The following is a 27788-nucleotide window of genomic DNA, read 5'->3' as shown; positions in this document are numbered from 1 at the left end:
GTAACTGACCGATAGCTAACCACGTTTGAAGGCGATTGTGTAATTGAGTGTAGGAATGTAGAGGGCGTGCTTAGATGTTGGATTACATTTATTAATATAGGTATAAAGGTATACTTATTTATCATTGCCCCATTAACAGCAGTTGCTTTAAATGTGCACAGAAGTTTTGTAAGCAATATACAGAATACACACATTCAACTGGCAGAGGTGGACGTCACCCTATATAGCAAATCACAAGTAAATGAGTTACTTTAAAAGATTACATTACAAAGCAGGAACAAACAGATTTTCAAATAATTATTTATATCAAGAAAAAGACATACAAGTCACCATAGAATTATAATTACATTCATAAGAAATAATTTTTACAGAACAACCTAACATTCAAAATTATCACAATGTTAATTGAAAACATATCCAATCAATTCCATTTTGTAAATGTTAAATTTAAATTTACAAAATCTAAAAAGGTATTTTACCTAATGTATAAGCCACAACAAAAAATTCTTTAAATAAGCAATGTTTCAAACAAAATCAGGTAAAAGCTTTGCAATCACAGTAGGCAAGTGGAAAAACACTATAGAACATGCCCATGTATATTTTGTATTACATGATTAATCATATATAAAATGAGTATTATAACTCCCTGTGCCTGAAATTTATAATAAAGTGTGAAAAAGAAACACAGAATTATCACTTAATAGGGATGCTCATTTTAGTTAAGTTTCAAGGTCACAGAACTCCAATGGTTTGCAATAAATACTTGGTCCCACACTACAAATATAAAATTCACTCGGTCTTCTGGACAGTTATAATAAGGACAGACTGGCTTTGCTCAAAGAATTATAAATATAACATTAGCAGATTAATCCCTAAACTTACACATACATTTTGAGAAAATAACCATAGAAATAGTGTATAGAATTGAGTCCATGTAAGTAAGACAATGAATACATACCAGTAGAAATAGTGTATAGAATTGAGTCCATGTAAGTAAGACAATGAATACATACCAGTAGAAATAGTGTATAGAATTGAGTCCATGTAAGTAAGACAATGAATACATACCAGTAGAAATAGTGTATAGAATTGAGTCCATGTAAGTAAGACAATGAATACATACCAGTAGAAATAATGTATAGAATTGAGTCCATGTAAGTAAGACAATGAATACATACCATATAAATAGTGTATAGAATTGAGTCCATGTAAGTAAGACAATGAATACATACCAGTAGAAATAGTGTATAGAATTGAGTCCATGTAAGTAAGACAATGAATACATACCAGTAATTACTTTCTTTTGTGTTGCTCATTTAAAAATTAAAAATTTGAGATTGACATGTCTTTAGATAGTTTGGAGGACCGTGAGCATGCATGTCTTTTTTTTTTTTTTTTGTAACTGTCGGCTATTTTTTGTGGTTCAGCTATCTTTACAATACTTTATATGCCATTACAACTATAAAATATTTTCTCTACACTTAATGTTTATGCAGTAATCCATGATCAAAATTAATGTATACAGTTTTACTAATGTTCAGTATATATTACACATATACACTAATATTTCTTTGGTTTAAAATGTTTGGATTAGCACATAATATCTGAAATTTGAAAAACATTAGCACATAAAAACAATGAAATTATAATATTACACATATCACAGATATTCCACAAAAACCTATAAACTTGCAAGTGGTACATTCCTACTGGATAACATAATATCATTTAATGATAATAGTAAGAAAATTAATGTTGATTGTTACCTATGATATCAAGGTGAGTCATTTTTATTTCACTTCAAACAATGATAACCAAAATACCAAAAATAAACAAAGCAATAAATAATGAATTACTAACTACATTCAAAGCAGCAGAATAAGTACTTTAAAGATTTGGTTCTTTTCTTATAAAGTAATAAAATCTTTCACTGGCCTCATAACAAATAATCAGTATTAACATCTTACTTTAGGCAATGAATATGTTATAGATTTTATAACTATTTATTTATTTATTTATTTATAGATTTTTCTAACTGTTTTTAACTTAAGCTTATAGTTTAGGGCATTTCTCAAGGTTCAGCACCCTTTAAAGAAATGGTTTAATTTGATTTTGTATGATACAAAAACTTTCTAAGCATCTTCATGTATGTAATACCAGAATGTGCTACCAGTTTCTTCTTCATATTTTGTTTCACAATACTATACACATTCAGCCAAGATGTGTTGATAGAAAATCAGAATTACTATTCATTTTTCTATTAACCATAAAACCATAATTGAACAACTTACAGATTTCAAGTTTTCCACCTGTGAAGAGTTAGGAGTTTATATAATTGATTATTTGTGAATATAAACAATGCAAGTAAATCTAATTTCATTTCACAGTTTTATTTGGGATCATAGAAGACGATTCTAAGTATAGGCAAGTTATGGCTCACAGGAATTTTCAATAACATTTCTATCTATAGCAGGAATCAAAACAGTTTCTTTTTTAATATCACAGAACTTAAACTAATTCCAGTTTGACATTTCCATATAAATAATCAATAAATTTGTAATATTCACAACTAAAAGCAACTAAATACAAATGTAAGCAACTCCCTTCTTAACATCCCATCTAATTTAACTAGAAAGCTAATTTATTTGAATTAACAATACACTGAATAATACTTGCAAATAACCCACTAACTAATGGACTGCAAATTAAGTGTAAATAATGTCATCTGTGAATTAAACTGAACAGTCATGGAACACTGGGATTTCCTTTATTATGTGCTTAAGGTAAATATTCATATTACATTTATTGTTGTAACATTTCTGAAACTTTGATGTGATCTCAAATTTTGAATAGAAGTTAGACTAAGAATTTATAAAGTGTCTTACATTTTAGGACCTGTATTAAGTTTCAGGTAACCTTCCTAGAGCATTTTGTGTCCAAAACATGAATTCCTTTCAAGATTGTAAATGTGATTTAGAGCAATCATTAGGTAAAACACTTAAGCAACTAGTTGCAATTTTATGATATAAAGTATTACTGAGAGGAATTAATCATAATAATTATTATATGTCAATGTAAACAAAATAAGATCAATCACAATAACAGTGCTCTCACTATAGTTGGTACTGAAAACTAATTCAAAGTCAATACAGTTTATTTTGCAACTAACTTGTCTCACGAAAGTATACTATACATAGATACATTCATTCACTGATTAATAATAAAGATTAGTTGTCTTTTGTTACTAACAGGTTGAAAAATGTGTGTTATTTAACAGGTATTATGTAAATATATATTAATATCAAATGGTAGGTTTATGTCAGCAGGACGTAAGTTAAACGAGTGCTTAATAAAAAATGCTTCATCAATGATAAAAACTGTAATGACTGAAAAACAAGTAACCAAAGAGGAAATAATTTGTAAATTTCCACCTCAAATTCTCATCAGACCAGATGATGAATGGTGAAACTGACAGAATGTTTTTATCTGTGTCTTTTAACTCTTTCACTATCATGTGTTCCTAACTATGATATGCCAGTAAGTGTGAAAGTTTGTATTAGAAAAGGCTATTTTTCCCTTTCAAATTTCCCAAAGTGTACACATATGAAGTATAAACCAAAAAGAGAATTTTGTACACAATAAATGCCAAACATAATTTTTAAATTAATTAAGAAGTATCTAATGAAAGTTTTTTTCTGTTTGCTGAATCTAATTAATTGTGGAGAATGAGCTGACTACATTGAGTAACTCTCAACTAATAAATTAAATGACATTTCTAAGTATTCTACAGACAACACAACTTTACAATTTGTATGAGCCAAGACAAACAATGAAAACTAAAATTAGATAATTCTCTTTCCATAAACACACAAAAAGATTTGAAGAATTATACTAAGTGTCTCATACAATATATATCATATAAAAGCTGATACCATTAGAACAAGCACATCCAGTTGACCAGAGCTGAACCAGCAGGTAGACATAATGGTAACTTATACAGCAACTATTCCCAAAATACACTTTACTGAAAATACCTTCCTACTACAGATAATGGTAAACAATAAGAAAACACACTTTCAGATAAACAGTAAATGTACAGATAGTAGACTTGTAACTGTAAGTTAGATATTAATTAAAATGAAATTTCACCTATAGTACCAAAACAATTAACAATTTATTTAGTTTTAAAAACCTGCTACATGAGCTAACTTGGCATCTTTATACAGAAAAAGTTTGGTCATTTTGATTAGACAAAAAGATGACTTCTGGCACTATTTAGAGGTCTAGGTTTCTGGACCAGATCTGTAACCATGAGAGATGACATACAGAAGTTAACTTGTAAGCTGATATAACAATGAAATATGCTTGCAATGTTCTATATGTAATTGTAAATATGATGATTTAAATGTAGCATTTCAGCTAAACCATGGGCCCACAGTGGATAAGAAAAGAACACATTCATAGACATCTCAATCAATTTGACATACCAGCTGAACTGGAGAATTGTCACTTGATTACTGTACTGATAGCAAAACATAAAGCAACAGGCACTATAGTACTGTTATATTCAAAAACAAGAGATTGGAATCACATGCAAGAAATTACTAGTTTAAATATTTTGTGAAACTAATGGTGAACTAAAGGTCAAAGAAGCAGTGTGAAGTTGATGCACAATGCTATACAAAATTTCATTAGTGGTTCTCAAATTTAAAATGGCATTTCTGCAATTAAGATTAAATATAAGAAGGATAGTACCCAATATAGTACCACCATAGTATAATCTATATAGATTTCATCAAGTTATATTTTCATTAATATTTAGTTTTCTTTTTCATTTTAGAAGTTGTACTTAGTTTAAGTCCTTGAAATATAATAAAATAACCCAATATCAGCTTTCAAAAATGACCCGCTCGTTGACAATCCTAGGCTCAGTACTAAAAGATGCTGGGCTGGCTTATGTGACAAGTGTTAATGGTATTTAATAAAAGTAGTATTTTTTTTAACTTCTAATCTTTCCAATGATCCTTCCCTAAAAATTTTAATAACCTTCAATAATACTATACCACACATCTACAAGCTTGCCACTACAGTTGAATCTTTTTTAGGAACTTGTCAAGCTCTTCAATATATTCATCTTTATGGTGATAGAAGTGGCTAACATGGGCAGATTTTTCCCAACACTTCCATGACACATCTATGTTTTGAGCTTGCCAAATAGCCATCAACTTTTGATTGGCCTGTGGGTTTCCAACCATATCATCTTCTGAGACCAACAATAAAGCAGGACACTTCAATGGTGAGTTGTGGAAAGCATTGGATGCTTCTATGTAATGTTTAGTTGCTATATTGCACATAAAGTGAAGGTGGTTACGAATGTAAAACTCTAGAAATCTGCATAACAATGGATTATTTGTAACAGCACGAGGAAAACCTTTTGGAATCCCTTCAAAGCCAACAGCACTATCAAAAATTTGCCCTTTAAATCGATTAATCAAACTTACACGTATACTGCTTTCATTCAACTTCCGTAAAAACTCTCCAAACAAATATGCTCCTACAGAAAAACCATGGAAAATAATCTTCTCATACTGCTCTTGCTCTAAGAAATCTAGTAATGACTGAGCAATGATATGACACCCAGATGTGGGTAGTAACATCTGAATGGGGGACATTGTCACAGTGAGAATATCAAACCCTCTCTCTTGGTAGATATTGCTGTATTTTTTAAGGTGGTGATCCTTAGCCATCATCCAAGCAAGAAGTACAACTAATGGAGTATTGGATTCATCTGATGAATAATTTCTTGTAAGCTTCATATTTTTGCTGAGAGCATTTGTATGGACCTGTGCCACATTGTGAAATATGACACAAGGCAGCAGCACCTGTATTGAAATAAAACAGAATAAATGTTGTAAACAGAGTGACATCTAAGTTAAGAACTTCAGTAACAAAAATTATTCATGCATTATTTTTATTTGTTTTAATATCAGAATACTGGTAATCAAAAATGAAAAGGCTAACACAAATGTGTATGTACAAAATATATAACAAAAATAAATTAAACAAAAAATGTTGCACTACCTGAAAAGATCCTAGGGTACAAACTATAATGTGGGAGTATAAAATGTACTCTTGGATTTGGAGGTGACTGAGAAGTAGGACCCACATAGCAGCGGGGATACATCATCTATTGCTCATAACCTTCATTCGTCAGTTTCACATAAGAAATAAAGAATAGATATAGAAATAGAAATTAGGAGAATGAGATGTGGGTGCTCAAGCCTGCAATGTCCCACATCTATATCACCTTTCACTGCCATCAGACAAGTGTGGGAAGGTAGACTGCTCTCCCAAGTAAAAAATTAACTGTAATAAAAAAAATAAAGAAATAAGGTACTACCATTTGGGGGTAAATAAGACAAAAACTTACGTCTTGATGTTAGCATTCCAGCCAATCACAAATTGTAACTTGTACCCCAAGATCTTTTCAGTTGATGCAGCATTTTTTTTTGTTTGATTTTTGTTTCAGCTCATTTTAAGTTAAAATAAATTATATATATACACACACATGCACGCGTAAAAGGATGTTTTTGTTTGTTTGCTTGTTACTAAGCATAAAGCTTCACAATGGGCTATCTGTACTGTGCCCACCAAATACTGAAACCTAATTTCTGGTGTTAAAAGGCCTTAGAATTTGGAGGTTGTAAAAGAAAAACAAATCTGAATATTTCAGAGCAAGTGCGAATAAAAAGAAGTTTGTATTTCAGAGCTATACAACAGACATCATTTGAAATATTAGTAAAGCAGTGGTAAGTATGTTTTTAGACTTTTTTTTATCAGAATAAAGATGAATACATTAGGTAATATATCTGAAGTTAAAAGAATAAAGGTTCAATCAATCAAAAACCATATGGTTGAAATGAATAACAAAAGGTTTTGGTCTTTTATGCTTAATATCAGTGAAATGCTCTTAAATTCTTATTTCAATAGTAGCTCAATTTTTCTGTACAAAAGGCAATTATTACTAACAAAAAGGGTGAACAGGTTAAGTAAACAATAATAACAGGCAGTAGGTTTATAAAGGATTTATTTTTAATGATTCTGATACTACCTGCTGTAGATGTTAATCTAAAATTTTGAAAAGTGCAACTTTAACAGAAATCGTGTATTTGAGAAATTCTCATCATATTTAGCTATTTCCAAATAACCAAAGACTGTCTGGAGCTCCAGCTCATCAATACATATAGAAAGCCTTGATTCCTTGACTTTCACACTACTTACTAGACATTTTCACAGCAGGCTGGTTCAACTTCCTTTAGTTATAAAATTCTACCATTTTATTTGCCATCCCTCAATATTTTTACACATGTCAGAAACCTACAATGATTCACATTTTTAATCTTTGATCATATTGTGATTTCTACACAGTTTGTATTCTGATAAAAATTAAATAACCTGCTTTAATTAAAGTTTTTAGCTCCTTAGTTTATTACAGCATAGAACTACTAAAATTTTAAGGAAAACAAGAATCATAGTTATAATGAGAAATTTACTTCCATAATTCAATTCTAATACAAAATGTGTAACATCACTCCCCAGTGGCACAACAGTATGTCTGCAGACTTACAAAATGCTAGAAACTAAGTTTAGATACTCGTGATGGGCACAGCACAAATAGCCCATTGTGTATCTTTGTGTTTAATCCCAAACAAACATATAACATCATTAGCTCTTTCATGTTTATTTTCTAAACCAATTCTGCTGTATGATGCTGTTTCTAATTATTTTTATTTCACAACAGGTTACAAGTTTGGCACCATTTTACCAAAGATCAGTGGCACTCAACCCAACAGAATCTTTTAAATAGTTTCCCCAAAGACAACATAGTGTTCAACTATTACAAAATAATGGAGAAGCAGCATTTCTCATTGGAATGACCTGCTAATTATTGGTCATTAGTAATAGCTAATGACAAATTGCAAAAATACAAATTGCACTTTGTATTTCATATTTAGTCCATCTAACAGTGGGTCTTCTATTAGCACAATTATCTTGAACTTAACAATATCCTACACAATTGCAAATCTGGAATTGCATCCAGCCTTCTGCTTAGCTAATTCCTTTGTTTTCCCTAGCTCTTATGGCATTCAATTCAAATATTAACCAATTTTTAAGGAAATTTCATCACTTACTGTAAAATTATTTAAAGAGAACTTCAACACAGTTAACTTTTATTATAAAATATGACTCCACAATGGGTCTCTTTAACAAACACCATGTTACATACAGAGGGTTTTGAGGGTGAATTAGACTTCAGGTAAACTGATACTTTAACTTCTACTTTTCATCACTGTACTTCCTGACTTTGTCTGAATGTGATTTTCACTTCTTGTAGATGGTGTCGGTCTGAATAAGATTCGCTATAGACTCATGATGCAATAAGTTACTGCATATTGCATTATGCTGAGTAATTTTATATTTCTGTCCATTATAAAACATTATACATGGTCCCTTATATATACACCTACTTCAAAAGATGCCATATTAATAACCAATCAACAGCTTATAATGTCCACAGAGTGATTTTTCTCTGTCATTCTAATCTTTGAGAATGATACAACATTCTTTTGATCAAAGATTTCAATGAGGTAGTATGTGTCTTTACTTTGCTTGAATTTTATTTATTTTTTCAAATATAAATAGATCTTAGTTACTTATGTTAATAACTTATAGTGGAATTCTAAGATATCTATGTAGTTATTTATGATTCTTTGGTTATTCAACTGTATAAATATATATAAAATTTGTTTGATATTTTCCACATGTAAAATTCTAAAAGGCTTAGCAACCTATGTCCAGCAGCAACCGAGTACAAAAGTCATAGTAAGAAGACATTATTGTTTACTTTACTTTTGATTTATTGTTCTATATTTGTAAAAAAGTAAGTTCAATAATTTATTTCTAAATGTCATTGTTAGAAAATAACAAAATATAAAGCTTTAGTGAAAACAAACATTTGAAATGTATTTAGAGGTTTCAGAGATTAAATAATTAATATTTGAAATATTTGGAATGAAGAATAGTTTTTTTAATCATAACACAAAATCACTTTGCACTCAAACTAGTAGAGAAACAGACTATTTTCACAAACAAATCTTTAGTAAAAATATTTCATTAAACAGTCTAATTTTTTGTATGCAAAATACTTGTAATCTTTCACTAAAAATCTACCAAATTTTGTGAAGATACACATGCTGTGTCAAAAGTTATAGTGTAAATACTTAACATGTGCAAATGTGTAGACAAACTTGCATACTGAGCCCATTGAAAAAGGGTTAGTAACAGATTAAAGTCCTATGCTTGCATATGGTATGTTAGCATAAAAACTAGTTGCTTACATGTCAATCATGTATCTCAAAATCAGTGGAATCATCAATTCTCCAGGAAATATTTCATGTAAGCTTACAGTGCATATTTAGAAGAGTTTCACACATCTACAATTTCAAAAGAATGTTACATCATAAAGTGATAAAAAATTTAGCAGTTTGTTTAAAACTGTTCATGAAATGGAAAATATCAGTCTATATATAGTATTAAATTAATTATATTGTATTAAATCAGTTTAACTACTAAAAGATGAGAGTTCTGTAATGTTGCAGTTTACATTTTATTTTTATTTGTTACTTTGCTTACAGTTTATGTATTTTTCCTTCTATTCTTTGATTCAACTATATTTTATTTACCTCCTAAAGGTTACATATGAATACTAAAATTATGTGTGAGGTCTGACAAGGAATTAAAAGCTTTAAGATTTGAAGTTAAACTGGCAAAAGTTGTGATACGTAAGATATTTGATTGTTAAAAGAATTACCAAAATGGTTTCTGTACTTATGTAAAAATGAAATTTCATTATTTTTTTTAGAAAATCAGGGATCATTTCATGTGAATTTGTGAGTAGGATATTTTTTTCCTTTCCAGTTTTCTCAAAGTTTTCATCAGTTGACAAAATGAGCTGTTTAATTTCAGACTCATGTCTGACCTTCTCATGCTTGGGATCTTACAGTTCCAAGTCAGTTTCTTCATCATTTCTCTGTCATCACCTTTCTGTGGCTTATACTTTCTGGACTGCTTTTTTAAGTACATCCTATACATTTGTCTTGCATTTGCAACAAATGTAAGCATTTCAATAGTTATTTTTACAATCAGCATGTATAATGTGGTGTAGTCAGTTATGGCTCTCCTAACATTGAGGGGGATGCTTTTTTGGTTTTCTGTAACAGCTTCATTATTTATAAAAAAAAGTCCCTTTTAACATTGGCTCATCCAAGAGCATTTTCCAAACTCTCCAAAGCTTATGGAAAAAAAAAGCAGCACCCAAACTGTCTTTCTCTCTCTGAAACAAACACTTTAATCATGCACTTGCAGGAATATCATGAGAAATATCATCACAAACTTTTTGTACTACCTGAGAATAGTATCACAGTCCCTTTCTTCCATCTACCAAATAAGGAGGAACCACAAAACTAGAGGTAGGATGAAGAGGATTGGAAATGGCAACTAGAGACTGAGGAGATTGGGATAAACAAGAAATAAGGAAAAATAGGGAATTATGCAATCAAGTGGACCTAACATGAGGCTTAAAGGTGTCTGAAAGTCCATCAAAAATTGTAGATCTTAGAAAAGGGTCTGATCAAAAATCTCACAAGAATGTTAGAGGGAGGGAGGTTACTTATACATGTCAATAACATATCTGAATCCAAGAGATCCCAGCAAAACAAGAACCAAATGTGGATAGAAAGGGCATGTAAAGACAATCAAAACAAGTTGGTGAGTAGGAGGTGGGGGCTTCCACTGAAAAACACATTACAGGTCAATGGATAACAAATAATGGAGTGATGTGAGAGATAAACGGAGGCAAGAAAATATGCTTGAGAAAAATGCACTGAAGTAATGGAACCCAAACCTAAAAGGGGAAGAATTGAATCCAAATGTTGTTCATCAAACAAGGATTTGCTGAACAATGACAAATAATTGGATGTACTGTTACAGAACATAGGGAGCGTGACATACCAACCGTCACATGTACTAAATCTGTACAATATTTGGCATGGACCCTAATATCAGGCTAGGGGGAGAACCATATACTCATGAACTCAGTGCTTCATTTAATAAGGAAGGGATGAAAAGACAAGGGTGACAAAACACATCTGTTATATTATGTGTAAAAGTGGAGGTGATGCTTCAACAGGGAGGAAGGTTGTTCAACTTTACAAAATAAAACATTTTTCAATAGTTATGACCAATACTTTTTCTGACAGCACTACCATGCTTGCAGCCATTATCATGGGCATTTGAACAGAGATACCTTTAGTAGCCATTGTTGTCAAAATAGGAAACTGTGAAGTCAAAAACAGCAACAGGTTACTGGTAACTAAGTGAGAAATAGATTTCATATTTAAATAAAGAAACACAATAATGGATTATTTATAAGCTGAATATTATCAAAACTCACAAAAGAAACAAGTGTTTGAAATCAAGCACAAGGTGTTCACACTGTTGTACCAAATTGAGAAGTGAAAATTGAGTTCAACTGCTTAGAGGGAGTCTGTCGCAATAAGAAGGTGTGTTACAGACCTATTGGTAGAAGGTTGTTACATGCTAATTTGTATGTATAAATAAGTTAACAGTGTAGTATACATCTGAAGTAGAAGTTCAATGCTTGTAGTGAATGAAATTTCATGCAGTAGAGGGCAGTCAAATCAAGAATAATTATAACTATGACAGGAGGTAAGTAACTGTATCTGAATGTAGATTAACTAAACAATAAATATTTAGATGTGAATAAAGAGCATTAAACTATGGAGCCCATGACACAGTGTGTGTGTCACTGGACATCTGAATATAATCAATTATTTTAATTAATGAAATAAAAGTACAAAACCTGATTGTTATTCCTACATGTACTAACATTTTAGAAATTTCTTATTTATTAAAAAAATTATTTCAGTAATAATTCCTCTTCTTAACTGAAGTATTTCTTGAAAAAGGAATTACTCAAAAGTAATAATTATTTATTACAAGGTTTAAGAGTGTCTCATTTAAACCTTTCAATGATATTTGAAATGCTTAAAATGCTGCTTAAAATAAATTAGGAATCATAAATTTATTCCAATCTTTGCTGACAATAAGTTTTTTAAACACTTAATAGAGAAGAGAATAAGAAATTACAAACTTGAAAAGGCATTTTTTATACATCTTGGAAGTTTTTTAATGTTTCATATTATACTTAAAATAAACTCTTCTACTTATTTAAATCCTCTTCAACCTGTGTTTCTTATATGAAACATGATTATCACAAAAATCTGAAATAATTTTGGGTTAAATTTGATTTCATAGACAAATACAAAATTCCATATTACTACATGTAACAACACAGCTCAACAATTCTACAGGTATGTTTGAGCAAATTCAATAATTGTCTTTTGACATATACAGAGTTTGATTTCTCTGTCCATATGCCCATCAGTAGTTTAGAGATAAGTCTAAAGGCTTACAACATTACAACATAGGCTTGGTGCCTATGGTGGGCACAGCACAGATGTGTAGTTTTGCACTTCACAAAAGACAACTCTGTCTATCCGGAAATAAGTTACCACATATTTAGTGACATGTTAACACCATGGTAAAAACTGCTTCAGAAAAATTAATGTTGATAATATAATATAAATAGCTTTACTTTTCTTATTTGCGGTTTGTTACCAACGCTGGTTAGGTTATGACTCCACTTTCTTGCCCAAACCCTGCACACGGAGAGTAAAATCTTAGATCGATGAAAAATCTGAAGTGTTTTCATTTTCAGTTCTTCAAGAGTAATGGATGTTTTCTCTAAGAAATGAAAGATAAAATGTTTGTAAGAAGTACCAAGTAATATAACAATACGTTACTTTACAACACTTTACAGATTTAAGTCTAAACAAATGAATTAATAATAGGATTAAAATACATATTTGAAGAAACAACAAGTATATGAGTAGATCATTATATCTCATTCATATTTTCAAATTAAGTTAATATAGGAATACAAAAGGTTTAAGACATATTTTACTTAAAATTACATTTTTATTGTGTTCATTTATTTATATTAGTCATGCAGTTTGTAAAACAATTTTACTAAGTGAAACTTACACGTTCAAAACATGAATAAATTTAACGTGAGGTTTGTTTTAGTAATAAGTTATATGACAGTTCTTTACATAAAAGCTAAAACTAACTTATAATTTTGATTTCTTTGGTGAAGCAGAAAATATATGTCTGTGATGATAAGAAAACCCACTAGTGCTTCCTTTACCCATACCAGCCATTTTTAAATATATATGAAAATAAATGAACAAACATTCATGACAAAATTAGTTTGAAAAGAGTTGATGTAGATAAGATAGTAAAAATGACTAAGTTTCTTATATATTTACTATACATTAAGAAGTCAAAAACCTAAAGTACACGTTTCTATCAGAATTTGCCAATTATTTTGATCAACTATGAACTTCTATTACATTGATAAATGTCAGGTAAAATAATCAGGTAATAAAAATTATTGTTTTTGATTATCCCAACTATCCAAGTAATTCAAATATTAACACATGGCTTATTTTTATTATCTTTGACTAACTGGAGATTGTTCAACTTAATAAGTTAGTGTCATGACCCATGATATTAATCAATTAATCTAAGTTAGTGTTTCCAAATTTTTATTATTCCAACCATCCCTATTTCATGTGAGAATAATCAACTAGTTGAATACTATAAATTAATGAGCCTGGTGATTAACAGTTTATCAAATTCCATTAATTATCCAGCTGTAATTACTACTAATACTGAAATTCCTGTTTTGTGGTAGCCTCACATTTCTCGGTATATTTAACTTATATATAAACTTTTAATTAATTTCCTATATACTGCATCTATTTTTTGCACTCAATTTTGAGGACCACAGTTTATATTACTTCAATAAATATTATTATTTCATATTTCAAATAAATGCATAGTTATGCATGTAATACTGTAATATCACAGGCCTACAAAGGTTTTATTATCATGCACTTTTTGCATGTTCCACAGTAATTTCTGTATGCTGAATCCAAAAATACAATTTTTCTCCATCATATCCAGATTTTTCACAAAACACCAAAAGTATTTTTACATAAACAAATCACTTTCAATAAAGTGGGATCAAATTTAGTTATTCTTAAAATGTTGATAACCACTAGGTATAGATTTCTCTAAACCAATCATTAGATAAATCTTTCCAGTCATTTCAGAACTACAAGAAACACACTGCTGGAATATACACAGTTAAAAGGCCTCATGACATGCCATTCTTGGACAGTACTTGTTTGTGCATGCACTTTAATATTATTTTTTCTTTTCAATATTAGTTATTCACTGTTACGGCAATAAGAGATTGTGTAAAGGAACCAAACATATTCTGTTACAATTGTGAAAAATTTGTTGTAAAGAAACAAAATTGAAACACTAAAATATCCATTACAAAAGCATAATACAAGAATTTTGGAATAAAACTTAAGAATCAAGACAAATTATAGGCTTCACACAAAGTTTGCATCATTTGTATCAAAGAGATGAGACAATAGACTAAAGGTAAGAAAAAGTTTTTGCCTTTTGGAATTCCATTGGTCTGACATAAGCCTAGAAACCATGGAGATGGCTGCTATTTTTGCTCATGAAATGTGCAGGGTTACAAAATTCAAAATAAAAAGGAAATTTATTTTCCAAACCTTCAATCCGCTACAAGACCTGTTGTACCTGTACTTACTCCACTACAGACTCTTGACACACTTTCATATGAAGCCAATAGAAATGATAATAGGGATAGTTTTCAATAAGAAATGTCTGCTGAACCACAGCTTTTTACAAAAGGTGAACTTAATGATTTGATGAGAAATCATGACCTTCCAGAGGATTCATCAGATATTTTGGGGTCCATACTTCAGACTAACAACTTGCTTTCTCCATGGACATCAATTGGTACAGAAAATGTGAGAGGGAGTTTATACCATATGTTTTGCAAGAAAATTCACTACTTTATTGCAACAATGCTAAGAGCTGCAGTCTATGACCCATGCAAATGGTAATTCTTCATTGATTCTTCCAAAAGAAGTCTAAAAGGTGTTTCCCTTTACAATGATAATGTATATGCATCTGTTCCTATTGCTCATTCAGTTTATTTGAAGGAAACATACTAAAATCTCAAATAAAAAAAGACATGGTTGGCTGCTTTGTGGAAACTTAATAGCCTTTTGTATGTTGTTGGGTCAACAATTCAGTTATTCAGTTTCCATGTTCTTTGTGTGAATGGACAGCAAAGCATAAAATCAGTAAAATAAAAGGGATAAAGAAAGAATGGTGACACAGAGCCAGCCTGATATGAAGATGAATAAATACTGAATGTGAAAGTTTAGTTGGCACAAAGAAAGTCTTATTGAAATAAGTATTCAATAAAAAATTATGGATTGATGGAATTAACAAGTTGCAATTTGGTTCTATTTTGCAGGTAATAACATACATCAAAGAAACAGTCTGCTCTGTACTGATAATGGATTGGGTGTACAAATTTTTTTTATTAAATCAACACCAAAAGTTAACTTTTACTTTTCATAATTAGTTAATTATAAGTATTCATAAACAATTACACATAATTGTTTAGCACTTATTGAAACAATAAAAAAGTTTTAATGTATTTACTTACTGAAACCCTTCCTTTCAAATTTTTCCTATGCATTTTTTTACACTAAAAATGTACGTCTTATAGATACTTATATCTCTCTACCCAAAGGTATTTCAATCCTGGACTGTTCTTTAAACACCAGTATTTAATACCCCATCAATTTTGCACCATTTCAGAATATGCATTGTTCATGTGACTGTCCTCCATCAATCATACTGCACTGCATGTACTAGAGCAGTTAGTTCTCTCAACCATTCTATAGTAATCCTCATATTCAAGAATTGGGAGATACAAACCAGAAACACTGGCTTATCAATGGAGAAGAAGAGTGGGAAGTGAGTGAAAGGAGATAAGTACCTATCAGAAATATACTTTCAGTGCAAGAAGATGCTAACTCTGAAATGGAATTACTTCCTCTCACCAAAGCTAAAATTCCATATTACAAAAATGGAGAGGCCAGTGAAGGTGCATTTATATTTAAGAAAGCAACCACACTGAAAGAACAGATGTGTAAGAATACAAAAAAAAAGTACACATGTTGGGTTTAACACTACTTCTGGAATATGTATGCTCTTCATCCAGTAATTAACTCAAGAACAAAGAAAAGGACAAAACTGAATTGGCAGGCACCATTGCATTCAGGAAAGAGACATACAACACTGAATCAGTTGAAAAGTATTGTACAACTATGACTCAAAACAGCATGACATTGACAAACAGAAAAAATCTAGTGCAGAAGCAACAACAGGCCTGTATATATATATGTGTGTGTGTGTGTGTGTGTGTGTGTGTGTGTGTGTGTGTGTGTGTGCACCAAGAGTAGTGCCTTGGGTTACATCAGGTTAAGTCAAGTGCAATCCATCTGGCTAAAACATCCAGTGTAAATACCTTGTATAAAATATTGTGATTAACAAATGCAATATACATTGTCAATATACATGCCATCTTTATCCATACATACATAGTACCAAAGATAGTGATAGCAAGGCACAAATCTGTGTCAGAGAAAAATGACAAACATATGTGATTTGGGTTGAAGGACTGTTAAAATTTATGATTTAGTACCATAATGATTATAACAACTATAGCCCTCTTCTCACAAAATGGATACACATGGGCTAGAAAGCTTTACTTTTTTTTTGCAAAACCTACTCAGGAAGAAATCTTCACAGTCCATCACTCTAGTGACTGGGAACTTCAACTGGTAAGGACTCTTGTGTTCCACTAGAAGGGAGGGGTTGCATTGGGGTGTCCACAGGAATGGCACACTGTTGACAGTGCAAATAGGTGCCTGTAATTTCCTATTTTAAAAAGTAGATAGACCCTGGTAGTAGGAATCACGGGTCAGTAGGATTGGGCAGAAATCTCCATCTGCTTTACTCATGAGATCCATAGGTGACAATCCTTTCTACTTAAAACTAGTAACTGGGAGTAAAATGATATATATATATATATATATCACCAGACAAGCTGCTGGTAGTCTTATAGAAACACCCCATCTCAACAGTAAGCATTATAGAATTATTCCAATCTTGTACAAATATAATATGAAGCAGACCTGACTAGGCAACACCCAACACCAGGTGGGATCCTGAAATACAATATCTATCAACTAAATATATATAAAAAAAATAATACATTAATTTATACCAGCCAAATGTGAACAGGCATGTAAAATCATCATTGGACAAAAATGATACCTACCCAAAAAAGATACCATGCAATGAATATACTGGGAGTTGTCCACATTCCAGCCTGAACCATGATCTCCTCCAAAGGCTGGTTAAGGGAAGCAGCTAAAGACATAGAAGACAAACTGAGAGTGAAGAATTATTGTGCAGACAGCAACCCTCCACGGACAAGTCAGAATATGCCAGTTATATGAATTGACAAACTCAACCAGTGAGTGCAGCAGGGGATAGATCATGAGTTTAGAGAAAATTATTGGAATTATTAGATGGGAATAATAATCTGAAGAAAAGTAGTATAAGCCACATAACATTTCAGGGAATGAACTGGACAAAACAAAGTATATTCAAAATCAAAGGGTGTACAGGTGAGAATGGAAAGAAAGGAAGTATCAGAGAAGGCCAAATCACCTACCCAGGCAGCTGATTTCTAGGGAAGAAAATCCTGGTCAGGACAGGGATGGTCCAAAGAACTGTGGAATAAGTTCCATTGGTCAAGAAGCATCCATTAAAGGAAATATGTGCAAGCTCAGCCTAAGGCAATGAGGGATTCCAGGGAAGCCCATATCCTCAAAAGAAAGAAAACATTTAGAAAAGTAGAAGGTGGGGCCATTGAGACTGCCCACTCCATATCCTTGTGCTAAAGTGGAGAACAATCCATCAAAGATGGGAGTTGGAAAAAAGCTTTCACAATGAAATAAGATATGGAGTAGGGTTAACAATGGATTTCTCCATATGAATCAGAAAACCCTACCTGATTAACTTTCCAAAGAACTAAACTGACATGATTAGCCATTGGTACAGCACAAATATGATTTTAAGTTGTACATAAAGAAATAATAAGTAGAAGCCTAAAGAGGTTATAGTTGTATAATGTAGATAATTGTTTTGGCAATATTTAAAGTAATGTGTTCAGTCTTGGGCTTTTCACCTCAGAAAAGATGCTAAACTGTTAGAAAAGTTCAAAGTAGGGCTACTAGGACGATACTTAAAATGAAAAGGATAAGATCTCCAAACTTGTTTTTTTTTGCAAAAAAAAGTGTTAAAGAGAATATGTTTGAAGTATTTAAGGTTGTTTAAAGAACTTATCATGTTGATGCATTATCTGTTTCACATTTAATGGTGATAATGGTAAAACAAGGGAAAATAAATATAGATTTTGGCAAGAAACATAGTGTCTTCAGCTAAGGCAGCTTTATTTTTCATAGAGTTTTGGAATGATTTATCTTTGTATGTGGCAGATGCAATTAATGTAAGGGTTTAAGCACAGGTGGTTTTACCTATTGGGCAAACTAGATAATTGCTCATGACCCCACAAAAGAAAGGGCCCCTGATGTTCTGAGTTTTCTTATCATTATGTGGTCACATGTACTAAATTCTGCCCAAGGCTCCAGAATGACTAAGACTGCCCCTGGGTTTAAGAAAAAGTTTGATAAATATAAGAGATGGCTTTGGGCTTTTTAATGTTTAACTTAATGGATTGGATGTTCAAGATGAACTGCAAAAGCAATCACAGATAACAGGGTGATCAAAGTGGATCAGCAGACATGTAGACGAGGTATAGTCCAAAATGCATCATTTAGCTATCCCAGAATTGAGAAATGACTCCTGTTAAATTGTTGGACTCCAAAATCCTGTTTACTCAACTTCACCTCATTGTATTGAACTGTCCAGTCTTCAATGGGCAGTGAGTTTATCTGTGAGAGGTTTGCATTAAGAACTTGTATTCCTATGAAGGAGATAGAGCAGATTAAGTCTCTGATTTTTCAAGGGATAGCAAAGGAAGATGGGGACTACTTCCTAATAAGGTTTAAACAAGGTGGTTGCATAAAATCGTTGGTCTCAGATATAGATAATCCAAAACTTATTGCTTTACAGTATGCAATGGAGACACAGCTAACTAACTGTGCTAGAGTTGTGCCAATGTTTTGATCTAGTGAAAAACCCAGTTGAATTAAAGATTTGTAAGTGGGTCTCTCAGAGAATTTGGATGCCTGCTTCATTTCCATGTTGCACTTCCAGACTTTATACTCCTTGAACACTTTGATCTAACATGAAATTATACTTTCCATAATTTTAATATTCATTAGCCATTTCAGTGATGCATGATTTACCATGCAGATGAACTTCCTGTCTTATAAGTAATGACAGTACAGCTTTATGAATGCTACACCTTAAGCAGTTCATTGTGCAGTATCTGTATGCAGGAGTGGTCACAGAGTATGGCTTATTTGCTCAACCCTGTCCTACAACTACAACTGCACTTCTCTTACTCTGCTGTAGTTGGTACTGATATTAAACAAGATGTCACAGTTGTGCTATAGATACACCAGAAGTGGCACTTCCATTAAAATTCACTTCAAGAAGAGTACTATCTGCTCACTCTCCTCTACCCACTTGAATTGTGCATCAGTTTTAGTGAGAAGAGTAATCCATGTGGCAGTAGTAGACCACAAAGATATCTGACTGGGATGATATCAGCAGTGAGGCAATCTAAAGTATTCACCTGAAACAAACCATCAGAAAAAAAGTAAACAGGCATCAATAGTCATCATATTTCTTCTGAATATGATCTACCCTACTCAAGTTTGGGCTCCACTGAGAAAGGAGTCCTAAACAACATCAGTGATTGTTGTAGCACAATAGCTGGTATCCAATGGTTAAGCAGGGTTACACAGGCCCTCCTATAATGCTTGTGCCATACCAAAGTTAGAAAAGTGCAATTACATGTTCACCTGTAAGAAACACAAATTGTAACATTGTGAAAGAGAATATTTTTTTCTGGTTGGCATATCAAATAAGGCTAGGAACTATCACATCCTTTTCACACATTACACTGTAACCACACAAGTTACTTATTGAATAGGAAGCTACGTATAATTCTGTCTTTGTATACAAGGTCAAACTTACCCCAGGAGAGAAATATTTAACATGAAATAGGGACTGTTTAACTAGCTTAAGCACTGGCTTTAAGTGTAACTTTCAATAAAATCTAAGCTATGTTCAGATGTGTCTTTCACTTATATAAATTTAACTAAGTAACTTTTCATACTATATGTAGGAGTCTGTAAAAGTTGATAAGAGCATTCTCATAGTCTTCACTGCAATTATCAGTTCAATAAATGTACAAGACATTTGTTTGTTTGTTTATATTGTATTATGTTTTAAAGAAATATCTTTGCACATTTGTGTCTTATCACTTTTTTTTTGGTCATTAATATAGTGTTCTTTAAAGTACATGTCACAACTTCAAACTGGATAATAACTTATTCAATGGGTCTCATGATTTTTAATAAAAAAAAGTATTTGATGTTAAGATAATAACAGCTAAGTGTTGGATAAAGAATACTGTGATTCTTTTTCTTTTTATTAGTTTACTCCATTTGATTGTATTAACGTATTTATTAACTCTTAAACAGTGGCCACCATCAATTGATATTGCTGTTTAAGGGCTAAGTACCCAATTTGCTGATATATTGATTTACATATATTTAGTATCATTTATTCACTTTTATTTAGGGTTAAAAATAATAATGCATTTTAGTGAACTTAGTTCACAACATCTGATAGTGCACAGAACATTTGAGTCTTGACTCCTACATGCATTATACAGAGCAGTGTTAATGTATCTGTATTCCCCATTATTTTTATTTATATCTCAGAAATGTTAGTCACAAACATATTTGTCCCTCCCAAAGAAAAACATGGATCATTTGATTATAAGATAAAGATCAGATGCTCAGTCATCAATTAAATCAGCATCTTCAATAGAAAATGTTAGTTAATAATACTGGAGAAGCTTCTGCAATGTTAGCCTCACCCAATTCTTCACCTCCTTTCAAAAAGAAAGCTTAATTGTGAACAAGGCAGTATACTGATATTCTTCTGATGCATGGTTTAATAACTGTAGAAATGGAAACTAAGAGTCAGAGCCACAATGTATTATTTGAAGTGAAGTTCTTGCTAATGAGAGCTTAAAACCATCAAAATTAAAAAAACCTTCCGTAGCAAAACACGCAGAACTTGTTGATTAGCCACTATAATATTTCTGAAGGAAGAAGCATGAATTATAAGTATCAGCACAAATTCTTAGTAAGATAACCACTTTGAATGATGAAGCACAACTGGCATCATATTTAGTTTCACATTTCTGTTACACAACAGAAAATGGCCTACACAGTTACTGAAAAACTTGTACTCCTGATCTCTTTCTCTCTCTCACTATACACACACACACATTCAATAATAGGTCTGCTGGAAAATTGAAATGTATTCCTCTCAGTGATACCACAATATCTCAGAGAATATGTACCACTGCAGAGAATATGTACACACACTCCTCAGAAATTACATATACACCATATATTTGACATCTCTTGCACTTTACAGTCTTAATCTTATGCTCCATAACTATTCAAAAACTTGCATAATGATTCTTTTCATTTTCACCACCAGTATTTCTTAAACTCAGAAATATCCAAAATAATGCCAAAAGTACAAGGTTATGCATTAAGTTAATGTTAGGCCTATGCCTATATGATTTTCATGTAAGCTAAAACAGTAAAATGTTCAATAGAGTATATGAATGAATTATAGGTCTATGTAATGAATTTTACATTAAAAAATTATGAATAATCTTGTGCCAATTTACAGAAAAGTGCACATATACCTATCTCTACCTCACAATTTCAGAAACTACTTAAAAACTATGATTAATTTTTTTGGCTTGAAAAGATACTATATGGGTTGTTCCTTAATGACATTATGGATTACATATAGCAATATCAAATATTTCAATAACTACTGTAGCCTGAATAAAAAATAATGTGATAATGAAGACTAAATATTACAGTAAATTATGAATTATTTCATTTGTTACAGACAACACTTCAAAGGTAATAATTTTTATGATGATACTTATATTACAAACCATGGTACAAAATAATGCATTCCTAGTTATAAAACAAAGTAGCAGGAAATAAAGAAACCTGTTAATGTTAGGCAAATATGGAAAAATGGAACTGTAAACAGCATTTTATTGTAACATATGCTTGGTTCATAAAATCTTTTAAATTAAATAAGATTAAATAAAAGTACTAGATAGCAGCTTTGGTTAAAATTACAAGATGTAATCATAATTATAACAGGTAATTCTGATTCAAAAATATTCTAACCAAACCTTGCAATGGATGTGCACTGATTGCCATTCACAAGAAAAACATTTCCTTCTTATGTCTGAAGATCCCAAAATTTATGAGAAACATACAGAAATGTTTCAAGAAGGTAATTTTTATATAATTTGCAAAGATTTCATATATGATCATGTCCTACAAAAAATATCTGAAAAACATCACTTTCAAAGGAACTTTTAATTACAGAAATTTGAGAAAATATGAACAGTTAGAAAACATATTATCACAAGAACATAGCTTTAATTCTAAGATTTAAAACATGAAATTAATATAGTCACTATGGTAGAATAAAAACATATTTTAACAGATAAATAAATGTTATTTTTATGTGATTTTATCACGCAAAAAGATGATGTGATGAACCAGCTGAGGTACAACAAGCAGGTCTGGATTAACTCATTCTTGTGAGAATACTGAAAATAAATTTCAGTAAGAAAGGACTTATACATTCACACAAGAATAAGCGGCTCCCACAAAAGTAAAATTGCTTTCAAGTAATAAACAACATACATGAAAAAATAATATCACTGAACACCTACCGTCATCACAACTTAAACTCGAAGGAACTCTAATCTACGTTAGCAGAGTTGCTAAGTGACACTTTCCTTTCCGACTCAAAGAATGAAATGAAATACATAAAAGGAGGAATGAAGAACCATAGAAGACAAACTATTATATACTTTACTCAAAATTTCAAAATAAAAACTTAAAATACTGTTGTGCATCGATTATTTGACTCAAATTAATGGATTTTTTAGTATACTTCACATGACATAAATAAGATCAATTTGTTTGTTTTTGAATTTCGTGCAAAGTTACATGTGGGCTATCTGCGCTAGCCGTCCCTAATTTTGCAGTGTAAGACTAGAAGGAAGGCAGCTAGTCATCACCACCCACCCCCAACTCTAGGGCTACTCTTTTACCAACAGATAGTGGGATTGACCATCACGTTATAACGCTCCCACGGCTGAAAGGACGAGCATGTTTGGTGTGACAGATAGCCCGCGAGTAGCTTTGTGCGAAATTCAAAAACAAACGAATATGAATTTTACCCATGGTGACAAAAATCAAAATAAATGTAGCTTGGTTTCTAAAATTAGACAAATAAAGTAAGCTCGAAATGAACCAGACAATATACCATATTATTCTAACAAATGTACAATAATGCTTGTCTTTCAGCTACTAAAATTCGAGTTTAAAATTTGCACATGAAAATCCGACATTTCACATGCCACAGCTTGATACAAAGTAATGCATTTTCGATTCCATTACACTGAAACTTGATATGTATTGATTTAAATATAATTCAAAATGTCACTTAAAGCAGCAAAAATATCCAAATAAATGTAACACAGGTCTATATTTATTGGATATTTATGAACTCATGTTATAAATTTCCGAATGGCACAAACTTTTCAGTTAAATTATGCCATTAGTGCCGAATTTGACCAGTAATTTACAACGAACTTCAAAATTGTCACTTAAGAAACTAAAATTTTCAAACAATAATTCATATCCTAATGCACTAGGTATCTAGGAAGTCATGTGAAAAATTATCAAGTATCACAAACTTTCTAGCTGAAATTATAACGTTTCAGTTATTCCATTGTTTCCGTGAGCAAAGGTTTACAATGCATCGGGCTAAAAACTCACTTAAAGTAGAAATACTTCCAAACATTGGTTCATACTCTGATTCAATAAACTTGAAACTAAAATAAAAATTTTACAGTGGTACAAACATACTATTTATATTTGTACATTTTCAAGCGTACTAAAACCGATGAAAATAGTTACTACACATCTTTTTAAAATTGTTACCTGTGTCTCTAAGACACTAAAAGAATCAAGATATGTATTGCTGTTTTAATTTTGTGTTTTATTTTTAATTTTGTAATTCGTTCTAATATTTTACTTACGGTATTTCTGGTTTTTTCAGCCGTGGGGGCGTTATAATGTGACGGTCAATCCCACTATTCGTTGGTAAAAGAGTAGCCCAAGAGTTGGTGGTGGGTGGTGATGTCTAGCTGCCTTCTCTCTAGTCTTACACTGCTAAATTAGGGACGACTAGCACAGATAGCCCTCGAGTAGCTTTGCGCGAAATTCAAAACAAACAAACAAACAAATTACATTTTATTGAAGGGACTGTTATGCGCTTGCTACTTGACTCTGGTAGCTAAGGTTCGAGCCGTTGGCCTAATATAGACTTGCCTGCAGCAAGGACACAAATATTTGTATACTACCAGCGAATTTGTTTGAAGATATTTTGTCTTTAAACAGGAAGGAATTGTATATCCGTTTGTTCGGTTTTGGGGATAAATTGACTGTAGGATGCTTTAGATTTTACTTTTTAGTTTGATGCTGTAGGAACCAGTGAAAGATAAGGTGATAGAACATTTAGAAGCGTTGAGGTCAGGAAGTTTGAGATCTGTATACCTTACTAGACATTTAAAAAATGCTTTTCTTGATGACTGCTACAGGGAAGACATTTTTAATCAAATATATTTTAATATTGATAAGTTCATCATGAAAATAACTATAAAAGCTGATTTATTTGTTGTATGAACTAAAATATTTTAAATTAGTTTTGTAACAATCAGATATAAATGTGGTGATAAAAAGGCCAGAAAACGTTAGTTTGTGGTAGTACTGAGTTTCGAGCTCGTTCCTCCAGTTGATGACTACTAGATCTAAAAAGCAAAAAAAAAAAACAAGTAATTTATATTATATTTTCTCTCTTCAGCTGCAAACTCGGAATTCCTGTGCTTTGAATTTAAATAATATTGAAACGTTTTGGCACGGTTTTGCTTTCTGAATACAACACAAGTGTCATTAACGTATCTCTTATAAACTAGAGGTTTAAATTCGGAGGGACATCACTGTAACGAATTGGTTCAATGATGAGTTTGTTTGTTTGTTTGTTGTAAATTTCGCATAAAGCTACTCGAGGGCTATCTGCGCTAGCCGTCCCTAATTTAGTAGTGTAAGACTAGAGAAAATGCAGCTGATCATTACCATCCACCACCAACTCTTGGGCTACTCTTTTACCAATGAATAATATGATTGATCGTAACATTATAACGTCTCCACAGTTGAAAGGACGAGCATATTGGGTATGACGGAGATTCGAATCCCTGACCCTCAGATTACAAGTCAAGTACCTTAACCATCTGGCCATGCCAGGCCAAGACTTTAGTCTTATCAGGAAATACTAAATTACTACTTAATTTGAAGTAGAATGTTAGTGTACAACGACTTAATATAAAAACTTCTGATATAAACATAAAATCCAAGGATTTGACGAAATTAGAGAAATCAAAGAAGTTTTTAACATTAAAGTTAATTTTAGTGAACGGAAGTAAGAACTTGCTTTAAAATAGGGCTAGTTTATAATTGTGTAGTCCTATGGTAGGCATAAAGCGTCTGATCAGTACATCTACTTCATGTACTTCAGGCAGGCCATACATAATGCTACTCTGTGATTTAACAGGTCTAATCTGGTTATATACTTGACCAGAAATGGTATTCGCTTTCGTTAGTTTTAATAGGAACCATTGAATTTATTTTCTCTCTGTTGAATGCGATCTTTAACTAAAACTTCAAACTTGCTGAATTCATTAAAATGACATCGACTTTATCAAGGTAGACAAGTCATTAAGATGACATAGACTTTATCAAGGTAAACAAGTCATTATGATGACATAGATTTTATCAAGGTAGACAAGTCATTATGATGACATAGAGTTTATCAAGGTAGACCTGTTTGTTGAGAATGATAACATCACTTCCTTTATCAGAGTTTGAGAGCACAACATTATTTTAAACGTTTTAGATTATTACAGGTAATAGTTTCCTTGTTGGACGGGCTACTAAGTTTTTTAAATTGTTAGACATGGAATTAAGGCAAAGCTATCACTCATATTTCTGTGATACAATTATCAAAGGTGTGTCCGTTTCTGCTTCAAATGAGTAACAGTTTAACACTAATTAGTAATTTTCCAAAATATACAAAGAAATCACTATATTTGATTTTCTTAGGAGTAATAGCGAAGTTTAAACAACGTGACAAAAACACATATCTCAGGGTCGGTTGAAACATGATCAGAGAGGTTGTGTGTGACTTCATATGGGTTCTTAGTAAATGTAATTATGGGATACTTTTCTCTTTTCGGCTTATGGAGTTTGTTTAATTGGGTTAGTTTACAGTGTAATAGTTTTGCCTATATCGAGTTTCGATGGTTTGTTTTAAACATACGTTTGAAACTTCTAGTAAATTTCGCAGTAAACTTTCTAGTGCGTTATCAAAACTTGTTTTGTGCTTGCGCCCATGACTACAAACATGGCAGGCGCACAAACAATAGAATAAAATCAGGAATATTTAAAAATTATCAGCCTTGAAAAGTATTATCTTAATTTTTGTAACTCATTCATTAAACGCAACGCATACAAATTTTCACATTGTATAAATTCTGCGCATTTTATGCAAAAGTCTTCAAAATTGTGCCCTGAAGAATTAGGCTCTTTCGGATAAGAATCTGTAGCCCTTTATTATACTTCTCTAAAATTGTGAAGTTTCTCCTACATAGTGAACTTCACATTTTCCATCAAAGTGTGTTATATTGATTACAGAAACTTTATGTTCATTGTAAAGAAGAAAAGCCCATCCTCCAACAAAATGTTCGAGTTATCAGCTCTTATTTCCTTATGCTGAAGTTTAGCTTTCGTTGAATACATTTCACATTTCAGCTCCCAAAAAAATCTTTCAGAAACTAATAATAATAACACGCGCTTTATTTTAAAAACTTACCGACCTTCGCTTGTTATCTTTCTTCAGTCTCGTTCTTTCGGACACATATATCGATTATACCTCAGCAGACTGCACAACTGATAAAAGCTGACAAAATCCGAACTTTTTAAGTACCTCCCAGTCTCGCCATTCACATGACTGGAGCAATACATTGTTCTCTTGTGGAATCGTGGCAACACAAGTTTTCATTTAAACAGGTTCGGAAGTTAAGATGAAAGTCCAAGGATAACTTAAGTGCTTAGGTTTCATCTTGTACTTCGATCTTGCATGATACAAACTGAATCATTCCGGAAAAACTACACTTTTTTAGAGGGACACACTAGAATCCTAGAAGGTTCATAAATAAAATAATTTCTGTT

General features: G+C 31.7%; 1 protein-coding gene across 4 annotated transcripts; it reads right to left on the bottom strand.

Annotated features, from left to right (window-relative positions):
* Positions 1-284: 284 nt before the first annotated feature.
* On the bottom strand, positions 285-27588 carry LOC143245317 (transmembrane protein 53-A-like). Of its 4 annotated transcripts, XM_076491548.1 has the most exons (4): positions 23165-23236; positions 12737-12885; positions 6082-6366; positions 285-5882 (listed from the first exon to the last, which is right to left on the bottom strand). In XM_076491548.1, the coding sequence occupies exons 3-4, from the start codon at positions 6166-6168 to the stop codon at positions 5085-5087; spliced, it is 885 nt and encodes a 294-aa protein (XP_076347663.1). In that variant the 5' UTR covers positions 6169-6366; positions 12737-12885; positions 23165-23236; the 3' UTR covers positions 285-5084. The 4 variants fall into 4 exon arrangements, with proteins under 4 accessions (XP_076347663.1, XP_076347653.1, XP_076347645.1 ...); XM_076491538.1 differs by lacking the exons at positions 6082-6366; positions 23165-23236 and adding an exon at positions 27434-27588; XM_076491530.1 differs by lacking the exons at positions 6082-6366; positions 23165-23236 and adding an exon at positions 27430-27587.
* Between the last annotated feature and the right edge of the window lie 200 nt (positions 27589-27788).

The sequence above is a fragment of the Tachypleus tridentatus genome, chromosome 1, assembly GCF_004210375.1.
Source record: "Tachypleus tridentatus isolate NWPU-2018 chromosome 1, ASM421037v1, whole genome shotgun sequence".
NCBI classification, from domain to species: Eukaryota; Metazoa; Arthropoda; class Merostomata; order Xiphosura; family Limulidae; genus Tachypleus; species Tachypleus tridentatus.
Note: the sequence above shows the minus strand (reverse complement) of the source record. Positions and strands in the feature narration are given on the sequence as shown.

Bases quoted from the DNA above. Each gene is read 5' to 3' on its own strand.
- LOC143245317 (XM_076491538.1), bottom strand. From the start codon at position 12,853: ATGAAAACACTTCAGATTTTTCATCGATCTAAGATTTTACTCTCCGTG. The intron at 5,883-12,736 runs GTAAAGCTATTT...ATTTCAATACAG, and splicing joins ACAAACCGCAAATAAGAAAA to GTGCTGCTGCCTTGTGTCAT.